At 42.7% G+C, this 15,974-nt stretch overlaps 1 protein-coding gene across 3 annotated transcripts in view; it reads right to left on the bottom strand.

The window, feature by feature from the left end:
- Positions 1–15,974, bottom strand: part of LOC106568949 (phosphatidylinositol 3-kinase regulatory subunit gamma) — a 65,478-nt gene that overhangs the window by 38,963 nt on the left and 10,541 nt on the right. The window contains exon 1 of one of the 3 annotated variants that reach the window (XM_082960754.1): positions 8,503–8,868. The exons of the other annotated variants lie outside the window; for them this stretch is intronic. Coding sequence (XP_082816880.1) covers positions 8,503–8,809 — 307 coding nt within the window. The 5' untranslated portion in view covers positions 8,810–8,868. Of the gene's footprint in view, positions 1–8,502; positions 8,869–15,974 lie in introns of those variants that run through there. 3 annotated transcript variants of the gene reach the window in all.

The following is a 15,974-nucleotide window of genomic DNA, read 5'->3' as shown; positions in this document are numbered from 1 at the left end:
GTGGCCTCCAACTGCTCTTAAATACAAGTAAAACTAAATGCATGCTCTTCAACCGATGGCTGCCTGCACCTGCCCGCCCATCCAGCATCACTACTCTGGACGGTTCTGACTTAGAATATGTGGACAACTACAAATACCTAGGTGTCTGGTTAGATTGTAAACTCTCCTTCCAGACTCACATCAAACATCTCCAATCCAAAGTTAAATCTAGAATTGGCTTCCTATTTCACAACAAAGCATCCTTCACTCATGCTGCCAAACATACCCTCGTAAAACTGACTAACCTACCGATCCTCGACGATGTCATTTACAAAATAGCCTCCCAATACCCTGCTCAATAAATTGGATGCAGTCTATCACAGTGCCATCGGTTTTGTCAACAAAGCCCCATATACTACCCACCACTGCGACCTGTACGCTCTTGTTGGCTGGCCCTCGCTTCATACTCGTCGCCAAACCCACTGGCTCCAGGTCATCTACAAGACCCTGCTAGGTAAAGTCCCCCCTTATCTCAGCTCGCTGGTCACCATAGCAGCACCCACCTGTAGCACTCGCTCCAGCAGGTATATCTCTCTGGTCACCCCAAAGCCAATTCCTCCTTCGGCCGCCTCTCCTTCCAGTTCTCTGCTGCCAATGACTGGAACAAACTACAAAAATCTCTGAAACACTTCTCCCTCACTAGCTTTGAGCACCAGCTGTCAGAGCAGCTCACAGGTTACTGCACCTGTACATAGCCCATCTATAATTTAGCCCAAACAACTACCTCTTCCCCTACTGTATTTATTTATTTATTTAGCTCCTTCGCACCCCATTATTTCTACTTTGCACTTTCTTCCACTGCAAATCTACCATTCCAGTGTTTTACTTGCTATATTGCATGTTCTTCGCCACCGTGGCCTTTCTTACCTTTACCTCCCTTTATCTCACCTCATATTGTACATACAGTCAATAGTACAGTAGAAAAATGAGTCTGTTTTACTCCATGTGTAACTCTGTGTTGTTGTACGTTTCAAACTGCTTTGCTTTATCTTGGCCAGGTCGCAATTGTAAAATGAGAACTTGTTCTCAACTTGCCTACCTGGTTAAATAAAGGTTAAATAAAACATTTTTTTAAACTGCGTCTGCAGCAGACATAATACCCTCTGTCATGGTATTGAAACGCCTGCCCAACAAAACTGCCCACACAGACCGTCGGGTTAAAACTTGCAAAAGTACTCTACTAGAGGCTGTGAACAAGGGATTGGGTGACATTCTCTCTGAGCCTCTTTACTGTGTCGCCACCATGCTCGATGCTAGGTACGAGGACCGCTACTTCGATGCAGACAAGAAACAGGGTTTACGTGAAATGTTACAGACACAGCTGGACAAGATGGAAACGGACACAGTGACAGTGCGCACCGAGGAAGAGGACTCACGATAGATGAGGCCACGGACCGACATAGTTGAAACTTCCCTGATTGACATGTATGATGAAATCAGCTTCATTAAATAGTACCTGCAAAACACCAGTCTCAACGTCAACAGTGAAGAGGCAACTCCGGGATGCTGGCCTTCTAGGCAGAGTTGCAAAGAAAAATCCATATCTCAGACTGGCCAATAAAATGAAAAGATTAAGATGGGCAAAAGAACACAGACACTGGACAGAGGAACTGCCTAGAAGGCCAGCATCCCAGTGTCGCCTCTTCACCGTTTACGTTGAGACTGGTGTTTAACGGGTACTATTTCATGAAGCTGCCAGTTGAGGACTTGTGAGGCGTCTGTTTCTCAAACTAGACACTAATGTACTTGTCCTCTTGCTCAGTTGTGCACCGGGGTCTCCCACTCTTTCTATTCTGGTTAGAGACAGTTTGTGCTGTTCTGTGAAAGGAGTAGTACAAAGCATTGTATGAGATCTTCAGTTTCTTGGCAATTTCTCACATGGAATAGCCTTCATTTCTCAGAACAAGAATAGACTGACGAGTTGCATAATAAAGTTATTTGTTTCTGGCCATTTTGAGACTGTAAATCAAACCCACAAATGCTGATGCTCCAGATACTCAACTAGTCTAAAGGCAAATTTTATTGCTTCTTTAATCAGAACAACAGTTTTCAGCTGTGCTAACAATTGCAAAAGGGTTTTCTAATGATCAATTAGCCTTTTAAAATGATAAACTTGGATTAGCTAACTCAACATGCCATTGGAACACAGGAGTGATGGTTGCTGAAAATGGGCCTCTGTACGCCTATGTAGATATTCCATAAAAAAATGTTTTTTTAAAAGCCGTTTCCAGCTACAATAGTCAATTACAACATTAACAATGTCTACACTGTATTTCTGATCAATTTGGTGTTATTTTTTTCTTTGAGATTTTTTTGTTGCTTTTCTTTCAAAAACAAGGACATTACTAGGTGACCCCAAACGTTTGAACAGTAGTGTGTGTGTGTGTACACACACACACACGGAGTAGTAATTAAAAAAATATTTTAAACACTATTGCACACAGTGAGTCAATGTAACCTAAGACTTGTTTTAAGAACATTTTATTTATGCTTGCCATAAGAAAAGTGTTTAATACTTATTGACACAAGACATTATCTTTTCACTTTTAATGACATTTGTAAACATGTGGGAAGTCAAGGGGTATGAATACTTTCTGAAGGCACTGTACATATGAGAAAAAAAAGTGTACACAATGAGTAGGCTTCACTCGGTCAATCTATTCACACAACTAGGGCCTCCATTTCTTGAGGAAGATAAAATCTGTAAAATGTGGACCTACCCATTCCTAATCTACAATGGATTGTTGGTGCTGTGCCAAGCACTACTCCCTCCCTTCTGGCTCCACTGTCTCTGTTGGCAGAGCATTTGGCATGACTCCCCAGCTCTACCCAAATCAGAGAAATCTCTGCTGCCCAACTGGTTTCCTCTCACCGATCATCAACTCTGAGGAGGACCTCTCCTGACAACCCAGTCTGACCTAGGTCTATACATTTACAAGGACTGGGAAGTGCCAGGGATCTCACGGTGCGATATTGTCGGGATACTTATGTATTGCAATTCCCACAATTCTATATTCAATGTGATTTGATACTGCGATTTTATTGCAATGATGTTCCAAACATATGGCTCACTATACTGCCCTACCAAACAAAAAGGCAGTAACTGCTCATAGCGTGGAACTGAGAAAAATTGCTTTTATTTACCTTGGTTTTACAGTAACTTTATGCAGTTACTGCTAACATGACCCCCATATTCTTCAAAACACAATAGAGGCAGGATACTTGTCCACATGATGAAGCATGTATTTAATGTAACAAAAATGACTAACTCTTTTTCAACCAAATGAGCAGTTACTGCCTTTTTGCTTGGTAGGGCAGTACAGGTTCGCTGCAGAGAGACGAGAGAGCATGAGAAAATTTGTTTTGATCAGTCATGGAAATAAAAGTGCTGAAAACATGTTAGCTCAGCATTTAGAAAGAAGATGAAGAACAAGCTTTAGGATGAAAAAAAAAAATACTGGATTTATGGCACAAGAACTGCTGTCTAGCGCTAGCTACCGCCACCTAGCAACAACCAAAAAGTATCCAAAATGATTGACTCCCTTGATAAAGATGAGCAAAAAAAAGACAGTATAAAATACAAACACTAAGCTGTATTCTATGAAAAAAAGGGGCAAATTATATTATACTAATACAATTTCTCAGAGAATTATAAACTCAGCAAAAAAAAGGAAACGTCCCCGTTTCAGGACCCTGTCTCTCAAAGATAATTTGTAAAAATCCAAATAACTTCACAGATCTTCATTGTAAAGGGTTTAAACACTGTTTCCCATGCTTGTTCAATGAACCATAAACAATTAATGAACATGCACCTGTGGAACGGTCATTAAGACACTAACAGCTTACAGATGTTAGGCAATTAAGGTCACAGTTATGAAAACTTAGGACACTAAAGAGGCTTTTCTACTGACTCTGAAAAACACCAAAAGAAAGATGCCCAGGGTCCCTGCTCATCTACGTGAACGTGCCTTAGGCATGCTGCAAGGAGGCATGAGGACTGCAGATGTGGCCAGGGCATTAAACTGCAATGTCCGTACTGTGAGACGCCTAAGACAGCGCTACAGGGAGACAGGACGGACAGCTGATCGTCCTCGCAGTACATCCGAACATCACACCTGCGGGACAGGTACAGGATGGCAACAACAACTGCCCGAGTTACACCAGGAACGCACAATACCTCCATCAGTGCTCAGACTGTCCGCAATAGGCTGAGAGAGGCTGGACGGAGGGCTTGTAGGCCTATTTGTAAGGCAGGTCCTCACCAGACATCACTGGCAACAACGTCGCCTATGGGCACAAACCCACCGTCGCTGGACCAGACAGGACTGGCAAAAAGTGTTCTTCACTGACGAGTCGCGGTTTTGTCTCACCTGGGGTGATGGTCGGATTCGCGTTTATCGTCAAAGGAATGATCGTTACACCGAGGCCTGTACTCTGGAGTGGGATCGATTTGGAGGTGGAGGGTCCATCATGGTCTGGGGCGGTGTGTCACAGCATCATCGGACTGAGCTTGTTGTCATTGCAGGCAATCCCAACGCTGTGCGTTACAGGGAAGGCATCCTCCTCCCTCATATGGTACCCTTCCTGCAGGCTCATTCTGACATGACCCTCCAGCATGACAATGCCACCAGCCATACTGCTCGTTCTGTGCGTGATTTCCTGCAAGACAGGAATGTCAGTGTTCTGCCATGGCCAGCGAAGAGCCCGGATCTCAATCCCATTGAGCACGTCTGGGACCTGTTGGATCGGAGGGTGAGGGCTAAGGCCACCCCCCCCCCGGCAACTTGCAGGTGCCTTGGTGGAAGAGTGGGGTAACATCTCACAGCAAGAACTGGCAAATCTGATGCATTCATTACACTGCAGTACTTAATGCAGCTGGTGTCTTTAACAAGGCCCCAGGGACCAGTGGAATCAAAATAGCCCCATAACAAAGATCCACCACCAGTAAGTATTAGGAACTTTTCTGCATAAGCCTCCGTTTTTTCCCAACACCAAACATACCAATGGGGTGCGTGGCATAAGAGCTCTATTTTCATGTCGTTAAGCGTACTTTACCAAGTACCAGGACAATTTGGCCAGAAAACCTGGTTGCCTCTGCCAGGAGGCTGAAACTTGGCTGCAAGTGGATCTTTCAGCAAGACAATGACCCCAAGCACACGTCAAAAACCACAAAGAAATGGTTAAATTGACCACAAAATCAATTTAAGTCACAAAAGTCTCCGGACTTGAAACCCACTGAAAACCTGTGGTTTGAATTGATCCCTCTTAAAAATGTGTTCTCCAATCGCAAAACGTTTGAGGAAAAGTGTCAATTTTGACCCCTAACTTTGAGGAAAAAAAGTATTACTTTTATTACTATGTATGTATGTATGTATGTATGTATGTATGTATGTATGTATGTATGTATGTATGTATGTATGTATGTATGTATGTATGTATGTATGTATGTATGTATGCATGTAACAAAAATATAAAAAAACGCAACAATTCTATTGAGTTACAGTTCATATAAGGAAATCAGTCAATTTAAATGAAGAAATTAGGCCCTAATCTATGGATTTCACATGACTGGGCAGGGGCACAGCCATATGCAAATTTCAAGATCTTTGAAGGTTTCTTCAAGTGCAGTTGCAAAAACCATGAAACACTGATGAAACTGGCTCTCATGAGGACCGCCACAGGAAAGGAAGACCCAGAGTTACCTCTGCTGCAGAGGATAAATTAGAGTTACCAGCCTCAGAAATTGCAGCCCAAATAAATCCTTCACAGAGTTCAAGTAACAGACACATCAACATCACCTTTTCAGAGGAGACTGTAAAATCAGGCCTTTGTGGTCAAATTGCTGCAAAGAAACCACTGCCTAAGGACAACAATAAGAAAAAGAGACTTGCTTGGGACAAGAAACACGGTGGAAATCTGTCCTTTGGTCTAATGAGTCCAAATTTGAGATTTTTGTCTACAACTCCATGTCTTTGTGACATAGAGTATGTGAACGGATGATCTCAGCATGTGTGGTTCCCACCGTGAAGCATGGAGGAGGTGTGATGGTGCTTTGCTGGTGACACTGTCTGTGATTTATTTACAATTCAAGGCACACCTAACCAGCATGGCTATCGCTGCAGAATGCTGTGGTACGCCATCCCATCTGGTTTGAGCTTAGTGGGACTATCATTTGTTTTTCAACAGGACAATGACCCAACACACCTCCAGGCTGTGTAAGGGCTATTTGACCAAGAAGGAGTGATGGAGTGCTGCATCAGATGACCTGGCCTCCACAGTCACCCGACCTCAACCCAATTGAGATGGTTTGGGATGAGTTGGACCGCAAAGTGAAGGAAAAGCAGCCAATAAGTGCTCAGCATATGTGGGAAATCCTTCAAGACGGTTGGAAAAGCATTCCAGGTGAAGCTGGTTGAGAGAATGCCAAGTGTGCAAAGCTGTCATCAAGGCAAAGGGTGGCTACTTTGAACAATCTCAAATATATTTTGATTTGTTTAACATTTTTTTGGTTACTAAATAATTCCATATATATGTGTAGTTATAACATAGTTGTGATGCCTTCACTAGTTTTCTACAATGTAGAACATAGTCAAGATAAAAAAAATTGAATGAGTAGGTGTCCAAACTTTTGACTGGTACTGCATCTATAACAAATCGATACTTGGGAGTCAAAGTATCGATATAATATCATCCAAAATTATACCCCCCCCAAAATTCACTCCAGCTTACCCTTAAGCTCTACCATTGCTTATTTTCAACTAAAACATTCATCATGTTCATTTCCAGGTAGCATAATAAAATGCTTTCAGGATTCCAGTTAAAATGTCACGCATGACAGATGAGTTCGCAGCAGGCCTGTACTCGGGCTAAATAGGCCTGCACTGGCATGCTTACCAAATGAGTGAACACGAATTACAAATGAGTCACTGTACAGCCTAAGTGACGAAAACCTAAATCGCGAAAACGACAGGCAATTCAAAGTTCATGATGTGTTGGGAGATGGTGCTAAGCGCATCTTTCACTAAAGGGCAGAAGGGAGCTTTGGGGGAACATTACTTTTGACAGAGAAGGAATGTGTATTTTCATCCAGACACAAATCACATAAGTGGCCAGATTTCTTTTTTTTTTTTGTATTCATTTTGGCCCGATGAACCACTGGCATTCCTAATAAAGAACGAATGCGAGGGAGTGAGAGAGAAAACTAGGAGTGGAGAAGAACTAGTAAATGCATAAGTTGGCCTTGCTGAGGAAGGGCCAAAGCCAAGTGTATATTTGAGTTGGCCAGGCACCTCAGTAAAAATACTTCATGAATTTATATTAAATCATCCATATATTTATGCAGTAATATAGTAGTTGCGAGATTAAATGGCCGGAGAGTTTATCGCTTGGTGAAACAATGTGATATTATGTTCCCTGACAATTTGGCTTATTCATAATAAATTAAACTGGAACATTCCTGTACTCAGGAGCAGCCCATTAGAAATGCAAACTCAGTTCCTAAATGACTTAATAACCTCTCATATGTGTATAGGGAGTTTAGTCAAATCAGTGTAATGGGTATATAAAAAGTTTGCGTCGTACCATAAAGCTAGGGTTGGTGGATATAGTTAGTTGAAAAATGTCGACCGTTATTGAACATCTACATCATACGATCCAAATAAAGTCAGTAATGGGCTCTGGGTCACAACACGGTTGATTGCAACTCAATCCTATCCTTCGCAGGAGAGTTGAATGGAGGGTCAAGGCAAAATATACAAGATAGTCTGAAGAAAACTTGACCAAGAGAGTCAGGTCAGTAACTGGATTAGGTTCAAATGAGCATTTGTTAGTTGTGTTTGGAATGAGGGAAAGGCCTATGACAGCTCTTTAGGGTAGATTAGAAGGGTCAGTGTGCGGTCACAGTAAAACGTCAAAGCTTTCGACAACTCCAAAAACAATAAGCTTCCCTGTAGCTCAGTTGGTAGAGCATGGTGTTTGCAACACCAGGGTTGTGGGTTCGATTCCCACGGGGGGCCAGCACAGAAAAAAAAAAAAAAAATGTATGAAATTGTATGAAATGTATGCATTCACTACTGTAAGTCGCTCTGGATAAGAGCGTCTGCTAAATGACTAAAATGTAAATGTAAATAAGCTAAGAGCAGGGCAAACCAACACTTTCTTCCAGACAAATATCATTAGTAGCCAATATTAACATTTTCTAACAAATATGGGCTTTGCAAATTATTTCTGTTCCCTTTCAAAAAACACTGCTGGAGATTGTAACAATTTCGAGAGGAATGCACAACTCTCCTTGATGTTGAAGGGCAACTTCATTGGAGTATCAATCAACATCTCAAAAATATTTTTAGGACAGAAAATATTCATACAAACTAAAATGCTGGTGACATATCTCTGAAGAAACAATCAATCAATAAAACAGAATATGAGAAATCCATAGTGAAATATATTGGCTTCAGGCTTTACCTTGTTGTGGCTCAGGCCCCGGGGCTGCTGGGAGGGGTCTTTGGGAGCGAGGCTGACTGGGTGGCGGTGCCATCCTCACGGGGCCCACGAACTGGACATATGTCCCTGGGAAGTCCCCCCTCTGCTTAGTGCGTTCGTTGAAGCCCAGCAGCCAGCCCAGGAGCTCGGGACGCTCCTCATCCCACTCCTTGAAGTCCAGGGAGGCCTTGCTGACGGTCAGAATGTCCCCGGGCTGCAGGTCAATGTCCTCCTCCAAGTCCTTGGTGTAGATGTAGAGGGCACGATATTGGAAACCATCGACCGCCATTATAAGAAACCGATAAAAGCTGCCGAAGACGCAGAGGATGCGAAAGTCATCTACGCAGATGACACCATTCTGTATACATCTGGCCCTTCTTTGGACACTGTATTAACAACCCTCCAGACGAGCTTCAATGCCATACAACTCTCCTTCCGTGGCCTCCAACTGCTCTTAAATACAAGTAAAACTAAATGCATGCTCTTCAACCGATGGCTGCCTGCACCTGCCCGCCCATCCAGCATCACTACTCTGGACGGTTCTGACTTAGAATATGTGGACAACTACAAATACCTAGGTGTCTGGTTAGATTGTAAACTCTCCTTCCAGACTCACATCAAACATCTCCAATCCAAAGTTAAATCTAGAATTGGCTTCCTATTTCACAACAAAGCATCCTTCACTCATGCTGCCAAACATACCCTCGTAAAACTGACTAACCTACCGATCCTCGACGATGTCATTTACAAAATAGCCTCCCAATACCCTGCTCAATAAATTGGATGCAGTCTATCACAGTGCCATCGGTTTTGTCAACAAAGCCCCATATACTACCCACCACTGCGACCTGTACGCTCTTGTTGGCTGGCCCTCGCTTCATACTCGTCGCCAAACCCACTGGCTCCAGGTCATCTACAAGACCCTGCTAGGTAAAGTCCCCCCTTATCTCAGCTCGCTGGTCACCATAGCAGCACCCACCTGTAGCACTCGCTCCAGCAGGTATATCTCTCTGGTCACCCCAAAGCCAATTCCTCCTTCGGCCGCCTCTCCTTCCAGTTCTCTGCTGCCAATGACTGGAACAAACTACAAAAATCTCTGAAACACTTCTCCCTCACTAGCTTTGAGCACCAGCTGTCAGAGCAGCTCACAGGTTACTGCACCTGTACATAGCCCATCTATAATTTAGCCCAAACAACTACCTCTTCCCCTACTGTATTTATTTATTTATTTAGCTCCTTCGCACCCCATTATTTCTACTTTGCACTTTCTTCCACTGCAAATCTACCATTCCAGTGTTTTACTTGCTATATTGCATGTTCTTCGCCACCGTGGCCTTTCTTACCTTTACCTCCCTTTATCTCACCTCATATTGTACATACAGTCAATAGTACAGTAGAAAAATGAGTCTGTTTTACTCCATGTGTAACTCTGTGTTGTTGTACGTTTCAAACTGCTTTGCTTTATCTTGGCCAGGTCGCAATTGTAAAATGAGAACTTGTTCTCAACTTGCCTACCTGGTTAAATAAAGGTTAAATAAAACATTTTTTTAAACTGCGTCTGCAGCAGACATAATACCCTCTGTCATGGTATTGAAACGCCTGCCCAACAAAACTGCCCACACAGACCGTCGGGTTAAAACTTGCAAAAGTACTCTACTAGAGGCTGTGAACAAGGGATTGGGTGACATTCTCTCTGAGCCTCTTTACTGTGTCGCCACCATGCTCGATGCTAGGTACGAGGACCGCTACTTCGATGCAGACAAGAAACAGGGTTTACGTGAAATGTTACAGACACAGCTGGACAAGATGGAAACGGACACAGTGACAGTGCGCACCGAGGAAGAGGACTCACGATAGATGAGGCCACGGACCGACATAGTTGAAACTTCCCTGATTGACATGTATGATGAAATCAGCTTCATTAAATAGTACCTGCAAAACACCAGTCTCAACGTCAACAGTGAAGAGGCAACTCCGGGATGCTGGCCTTCTAGGCAGAGTTGCAAAGAAAAATCCATATCTCAGACTGGCCAATAAAATGAAAAGATTAAGATGGGCAAAAGAACACAGACACTGGACAGAGGAACTGCCTAGAAGGCCAGCATCCCAGTGTCGCCTCTTCACCGTTTACGTTGAGACTGGTGTTTAACGGGTACTATTTCATGAAGCTGCCAGTTGAGGACTTGTGAGGCGTCTGTTTCTCAAACTAGACACTAATGTACTTGTCCTCTTGCTCAGTTGTGCACCGGGGTCTCCCACTCTTTCTATTCTGGTTAGAGACAGTTTGTGCTGTTCTGTGAAAGGAGTAGTACAAAGCATTGTATGAGATCTTCAGTTTCTTGGCAATTTCTCACATGGAATAGCCTTCATTTCTCAGAACAAGAATAGACTGACGAGTTGCATAATAAAGTTATTTGTTTCTGGCCATTTTGAGACTGTAAATCAAACCCACAAATGCTGATGCTCCAGATACTCAACTAGTCTAAAGGCAAATTTTATTGCTTCTTTAATCAGAACAACAGTTTTCAGCTGTGCTAACAATTGCAAAAGGGTTTTCTAATGATCAATTAGCCTTTTAAAATGATAAACTTGGATTAGCTAACTCAACATGCCATTGGAACACAGGAGTGATGGTTGCTGAAAATGGGCCTCTGTACGCCTATGTAGATATTCCATAAAAAAATGTTTTTTTAAAAGCCGTTTCCAGCTACAATAGTCAATTACAACATTAACAATGTCTACACTGTATTTCTGATCAATTTGGTGTTATTTTTTTCTTTGAGATTTTTTTGTTGCTTTTCTTTCAAAAACAAGGACATTACTAGGTGACCCCAAACGTTTGAACAGTAGTGTGTGTGTGTGTACACACACACACACGGAGTAGTAATTAAAAAAATATTTTAAACACTATTGCACACAGTGAGTCAATGTAACCTAAGACTTGTTTTAAGAACATTTTATTTATGCTTGCCATAAGAAAAGTGTTTAATACTTATTGACACAAGACATTATCTTTTCACTTTTAATGACATTTGTAAACATGTGGGAAGTCAAGGGGTATGAATACTTTCTGAAGGCACTGTACATATGAGAAAAAAAAGTGTACACAATGAGTAGGCTTCACTCGGTCAATCTATTCACACAACTAGGGCCTCCATTTCTTGAGGAAGATAAAATCTGTAAAATGTGGACCTACCCATTCCTAATCTACAATGGATTGTTGGTGCTGTGCCAAGCACTACTCCCTCCCTTCTGGCTCCACTGTCTCTGTTGGCAGAGCATTTGGCATGACTCCCCAGCTCTACCCAAATCAGAGAAATCTCTGCTGCCCAACTGGTTTCCTCTCACCGATCATCAACTCTGAGGAGGACCTCTCCTGACAACCCAGTCTGACCTAGGTCTATACATTTACAAGGACTGGGAAGTGCCAGGGATCTCACGGTGCGATATTGTCGGGATACTTATGTATTGCAATTCCCACAATTCTATATTCAATGTGATTTGATACTGCGATTTTATTGCAATGATGTTCCAAACATATGGCTCACTATACTGCCCTACCAAACAAAAAGGCAGTAACTGCTCATAGCGTGGAACTGAGAAAAATTGCTTTTATTTACCTTGGTTTTACAGTAACTTTATGCAGTTACTGCTAACATGACCCCCATATTCTTCAAAACACAATAGAGGCAGGATACTTGTCCACATGATGAAGCATGTATTTAATGTAACAAAAATGACTAACTCTTTTTCAACCAAATGAGCAGTTACTGCCTTTTTGCTTGGTAGGGCAGTACAGGTTCGCTGCAGAGAGACGAGAGAGCATGAGAAAATTTGTTTTGATCAGTCATGGAAATAAAAGTGCTGAAAACATGTTAGCTCAGCATTTAGAAAGAAGATGAAGAACAAGCTTTAGGATGAAAAAAAAAAATACTGGATTTATGGCACAAGAACTGCTGTCTAGCGCTAGCTACCGCCACCTAGCAACAACCAAAAAGTATCCAAAATGATTGACTCCCTTGATAAAGATGAGCAAAAAAAAGACAGTATAAAATACAAACACTAAGCTGTATTCTATGAAAAAAAGGGGCAAATTATATTATACTAATACAATTTCTCAGAGAATTATAAACTCAGCAAAAAAAAGGAAACGTCCCCGTTTCAGGACCCTGTCTCTCAAAGATAATTTGTAAAAATCCAAATAACTTCACAGATCTTCATTGTAAAGGGTTTAAACACTGTTTCCCATGCTTGTTCAATGAACCATAAACAATTAATGAACATGCACCTGTGGAACGGTCATTAAGACACTAACAGCTTACAGATGTTAGGCAATTAAGGTCACAGTTATGAAAACTTAGGACACTAAAGAGGCTTTTCTACTGACTCTGAAAAACACCAAAAGAAAGATGCCCAGGGTCCCTGCTCATCTACGTGAACGTGCCTTAGGCATGCTGCAAGGAGGCATGAGGACTGCAGATGTGGCCAGGGCATTAAACTGCAATGTCCGTACTGTGAGACGCCTAAGACAGCGCTACAGGGAGACAGGACGGACAGCTGATCGTCCTCGCAGTACATCCGAACATCACACCTGCGGGACAGGTACAGGATGGCAACAACAACTGCCCGAGTTACACCAGGAACGCACAATACCTCCATCAGTGCTCAGACTGTCCGCAATAGGCTGAGAGAGGCTGGACGGAGGGCTTGTAGGCCTATTTGTAAGGCAGGTCCTCACCAGACATCACTGGCAACAACGTCGCCTATGGGCACAAACCCACCGTCGCTGGACCAGACAGGACTGGCAAAAAGTGTTCTTCACTGACGAGTCGCGGTTTTGTCTCACCTGGGGTGATGGTCGGATTCGCGTTTATCGTCAAAGGAATGATCGTTACACCGAGGCCTGTACTCTGGAGTGGGATCGATTTGGAGGTGGAGGGTCCATCATGGTCTGGGGCGGTGTGTCACAGCATCATCGGACTGAGCTTGTTGTCATTGCAGGCAATCCCAACGCTGTGCGTTACAGGGAAGGCATCCTCCTCCCTCATATGGTACCCTTCCTGCAGGCTCATTCTGACATGACCCTCCAGCATGACAATGCCACCAGCCATACTGCTCGTTCTGTGCGTGATTTCCTGCAAGACAGGAATGTCAGTGTTCTGCCATGGCCAGCGAAGAGCCCGGATCTCAATCCCATTGAGCACGTCTGGGACCTGTTGGATCGGAGGGTGAGGGCTAAGGCCACCCCCCCCCCGGCAACTTGCAGGTGCCTTGGTGGAAGAGTGGGGTAACATCTCACAGCAAGAACTGGCAAATCTGATGCATTCATTACACTGCAGTACTTAATGCAGCTGGTGTCTTTAACAAGGCCCCAGGGACCAGTGGAATCAAAATAGCCCCATAACAAAGATCCACCACCAGTAAGTATTAGGAACTTTTCTGCATAAGCCTCCGTTTTTTCCCAACACCAAACATACCAATGGGGTGCGTGGCATAAGAGCTCTATTTTCATGTCGTTAAGCGTACTTTACCAAGTACCAGGACAATTTGGCCAGAAAACCTGGTTGCCTCTGCCAGGAGGCTGAAACTTGGCTGCAAGTGGATCTTTCAGCAAGACAATGACCCCAAGCACACGTCAAAAACCACAAAGAAATGGTTAAATTGACCACAAAATCAATTTAAGTCACAAAAGTCTCCGGACTTGAAACCCACTGAAAACCTGTGGTTTGAATTGATCCCTCTTAAAAATGTGTTCTCCAATCGCAAAACGTTTGAGGAAAAGTGTCAATTTTGACCCCTAACTTTGAGGAAAAAAAGTATTACTTTTATTACTATGTATGTATGTATGTATGTATGTATGTATGTATGTATGTATGTATGTATGTATGTATGTATGTATGTATGTATGTATGTATGTATGTATGCATGTAACAAAAATATAAAAAAACGCAACAATTCTATTGAGTTACAGTTCATATAAGGAAATCAGTCAATTTAAATGAAGAAATTAGGCCCTAATCTATGGATTTCACATGACTGGGCAGGGGCACAGCCATATGCAAATTTCAAGATCTTTGAAGGTTTCTTCAAGTGCAGTTGCAAAAACCATGAAACACTGATGAAACTGGCTCTCATGAGGACCGCCACAGGAAAGGAAGACCCAGAGTTACCTCTGCTGCAGAGGATAAATTAGAGTTACCAGCCTCAGAAATTGCAGCCCAAATAAATCCTTCACAGAGTTCAAGTAACAGACACATCAACATCACCTTTTCAGAGGAGACTGTAAAATCAGGCCTTTGTGGTCAAATTGCTGCAAAGAAACCACTGCCTAAGGACAACAATAAGAAAAAGAGACTTGCTTGGGACAAGAAACACGGTGGAAATCTGTCCTTTGGTCTAATGAGTCCAAATTTGAGATTTTTGTCTACAACTCCATGTCTTTGTGACATAGAGTATGTGAACGGATGATCTCAGCATGTGTGGTTCCCACCGTGAAGCATGGAGGAGGTGTGATGGTGCTTTGCTGGTGACACTGTCTGTGATTTATTTACAATTCAAGGCACACCTAACCAGCATGGCTATCGCTGCAGAATGCTGTGGTACGCCATCCCATCTGGTTTGAGCTTAGTGGGACTATCATTTGTTTTTCAACAGGACAATGACCCAACACACCTCCAGGCTGTGTAAGGGCTATTTGACCAAGAAGGAGTGATGGAGTGCTGCATCAGATGACCTGGCCTCCACAGTCACCCGACCTCAACCCAATTGAGATGGTTTGGGATGAGTTGGACCGCAAAGTGAAGGAAAAGCAGCCAATAAGTGCTCAGCATATGTGGGAAATCCTTCAAGACGGTTGGAAAAGCATTCCAGGTGAAGCTGGTTGAGAGAATGCCAAGTGTGCAAAGCTGTCATCAAGGCAAAGGGTGGCTACTTTGAACAATCTCAAATATATTTTGATTTGTTTAACATTTTTTTGGTTACTAAATAATTCCATATATATGTGTAGTTATAACATAGTTGTGATGCCTTCACTAGTTTTCTACAATGTAGAACATAGTCAAGATAAAAAAAATTGAATGAGTAGGTGTCCAAACTTTTGACTGGTACTGCATCTATAACAAATCGATACTTGGGAGTCAAAGTATCGATATAATATCATCCAAAATTATACCCCCCCCAAAATTCACTCCAGCTTACCCTTAAGCTCTACCATTGCTTATTTTCAACTAAAACATTCATCATGTTCATTTCCAGGTAGCATAATAAAATGCTTTCAGGATTCCAGTTAAAATGTCACGCATGACAGATGAGTTCGCAGCAGGCCTGTACTCGGGCTAAATAGGCCTGCACTGGCATGCTTACCAAATGAGTGAACACGAATTACAAATGAGTCACTGTACAGCCTAAGTGACGAAAACCTAAATCGCGAAAACGACAGGCAATTCAAAGTTCAT

The sequence above is a fragment of the Salmo salar genome, chromosome 14 (genome assembly GCF_965601325.2).
Source record: "Salmo salar chromosome 14, fSalSal1, whole genome shotgun sequence".
NCBI classification, from domain to species: domain Eukaryota; kingdom Metazoa; phylum Chordata; class Actinopteri; order Salmoniformes; family Salmonidae; genus Salmo; species Salmo salar.
This window is presented reverse-complemented; position numbering and strand designations above follow the sequence as displayed.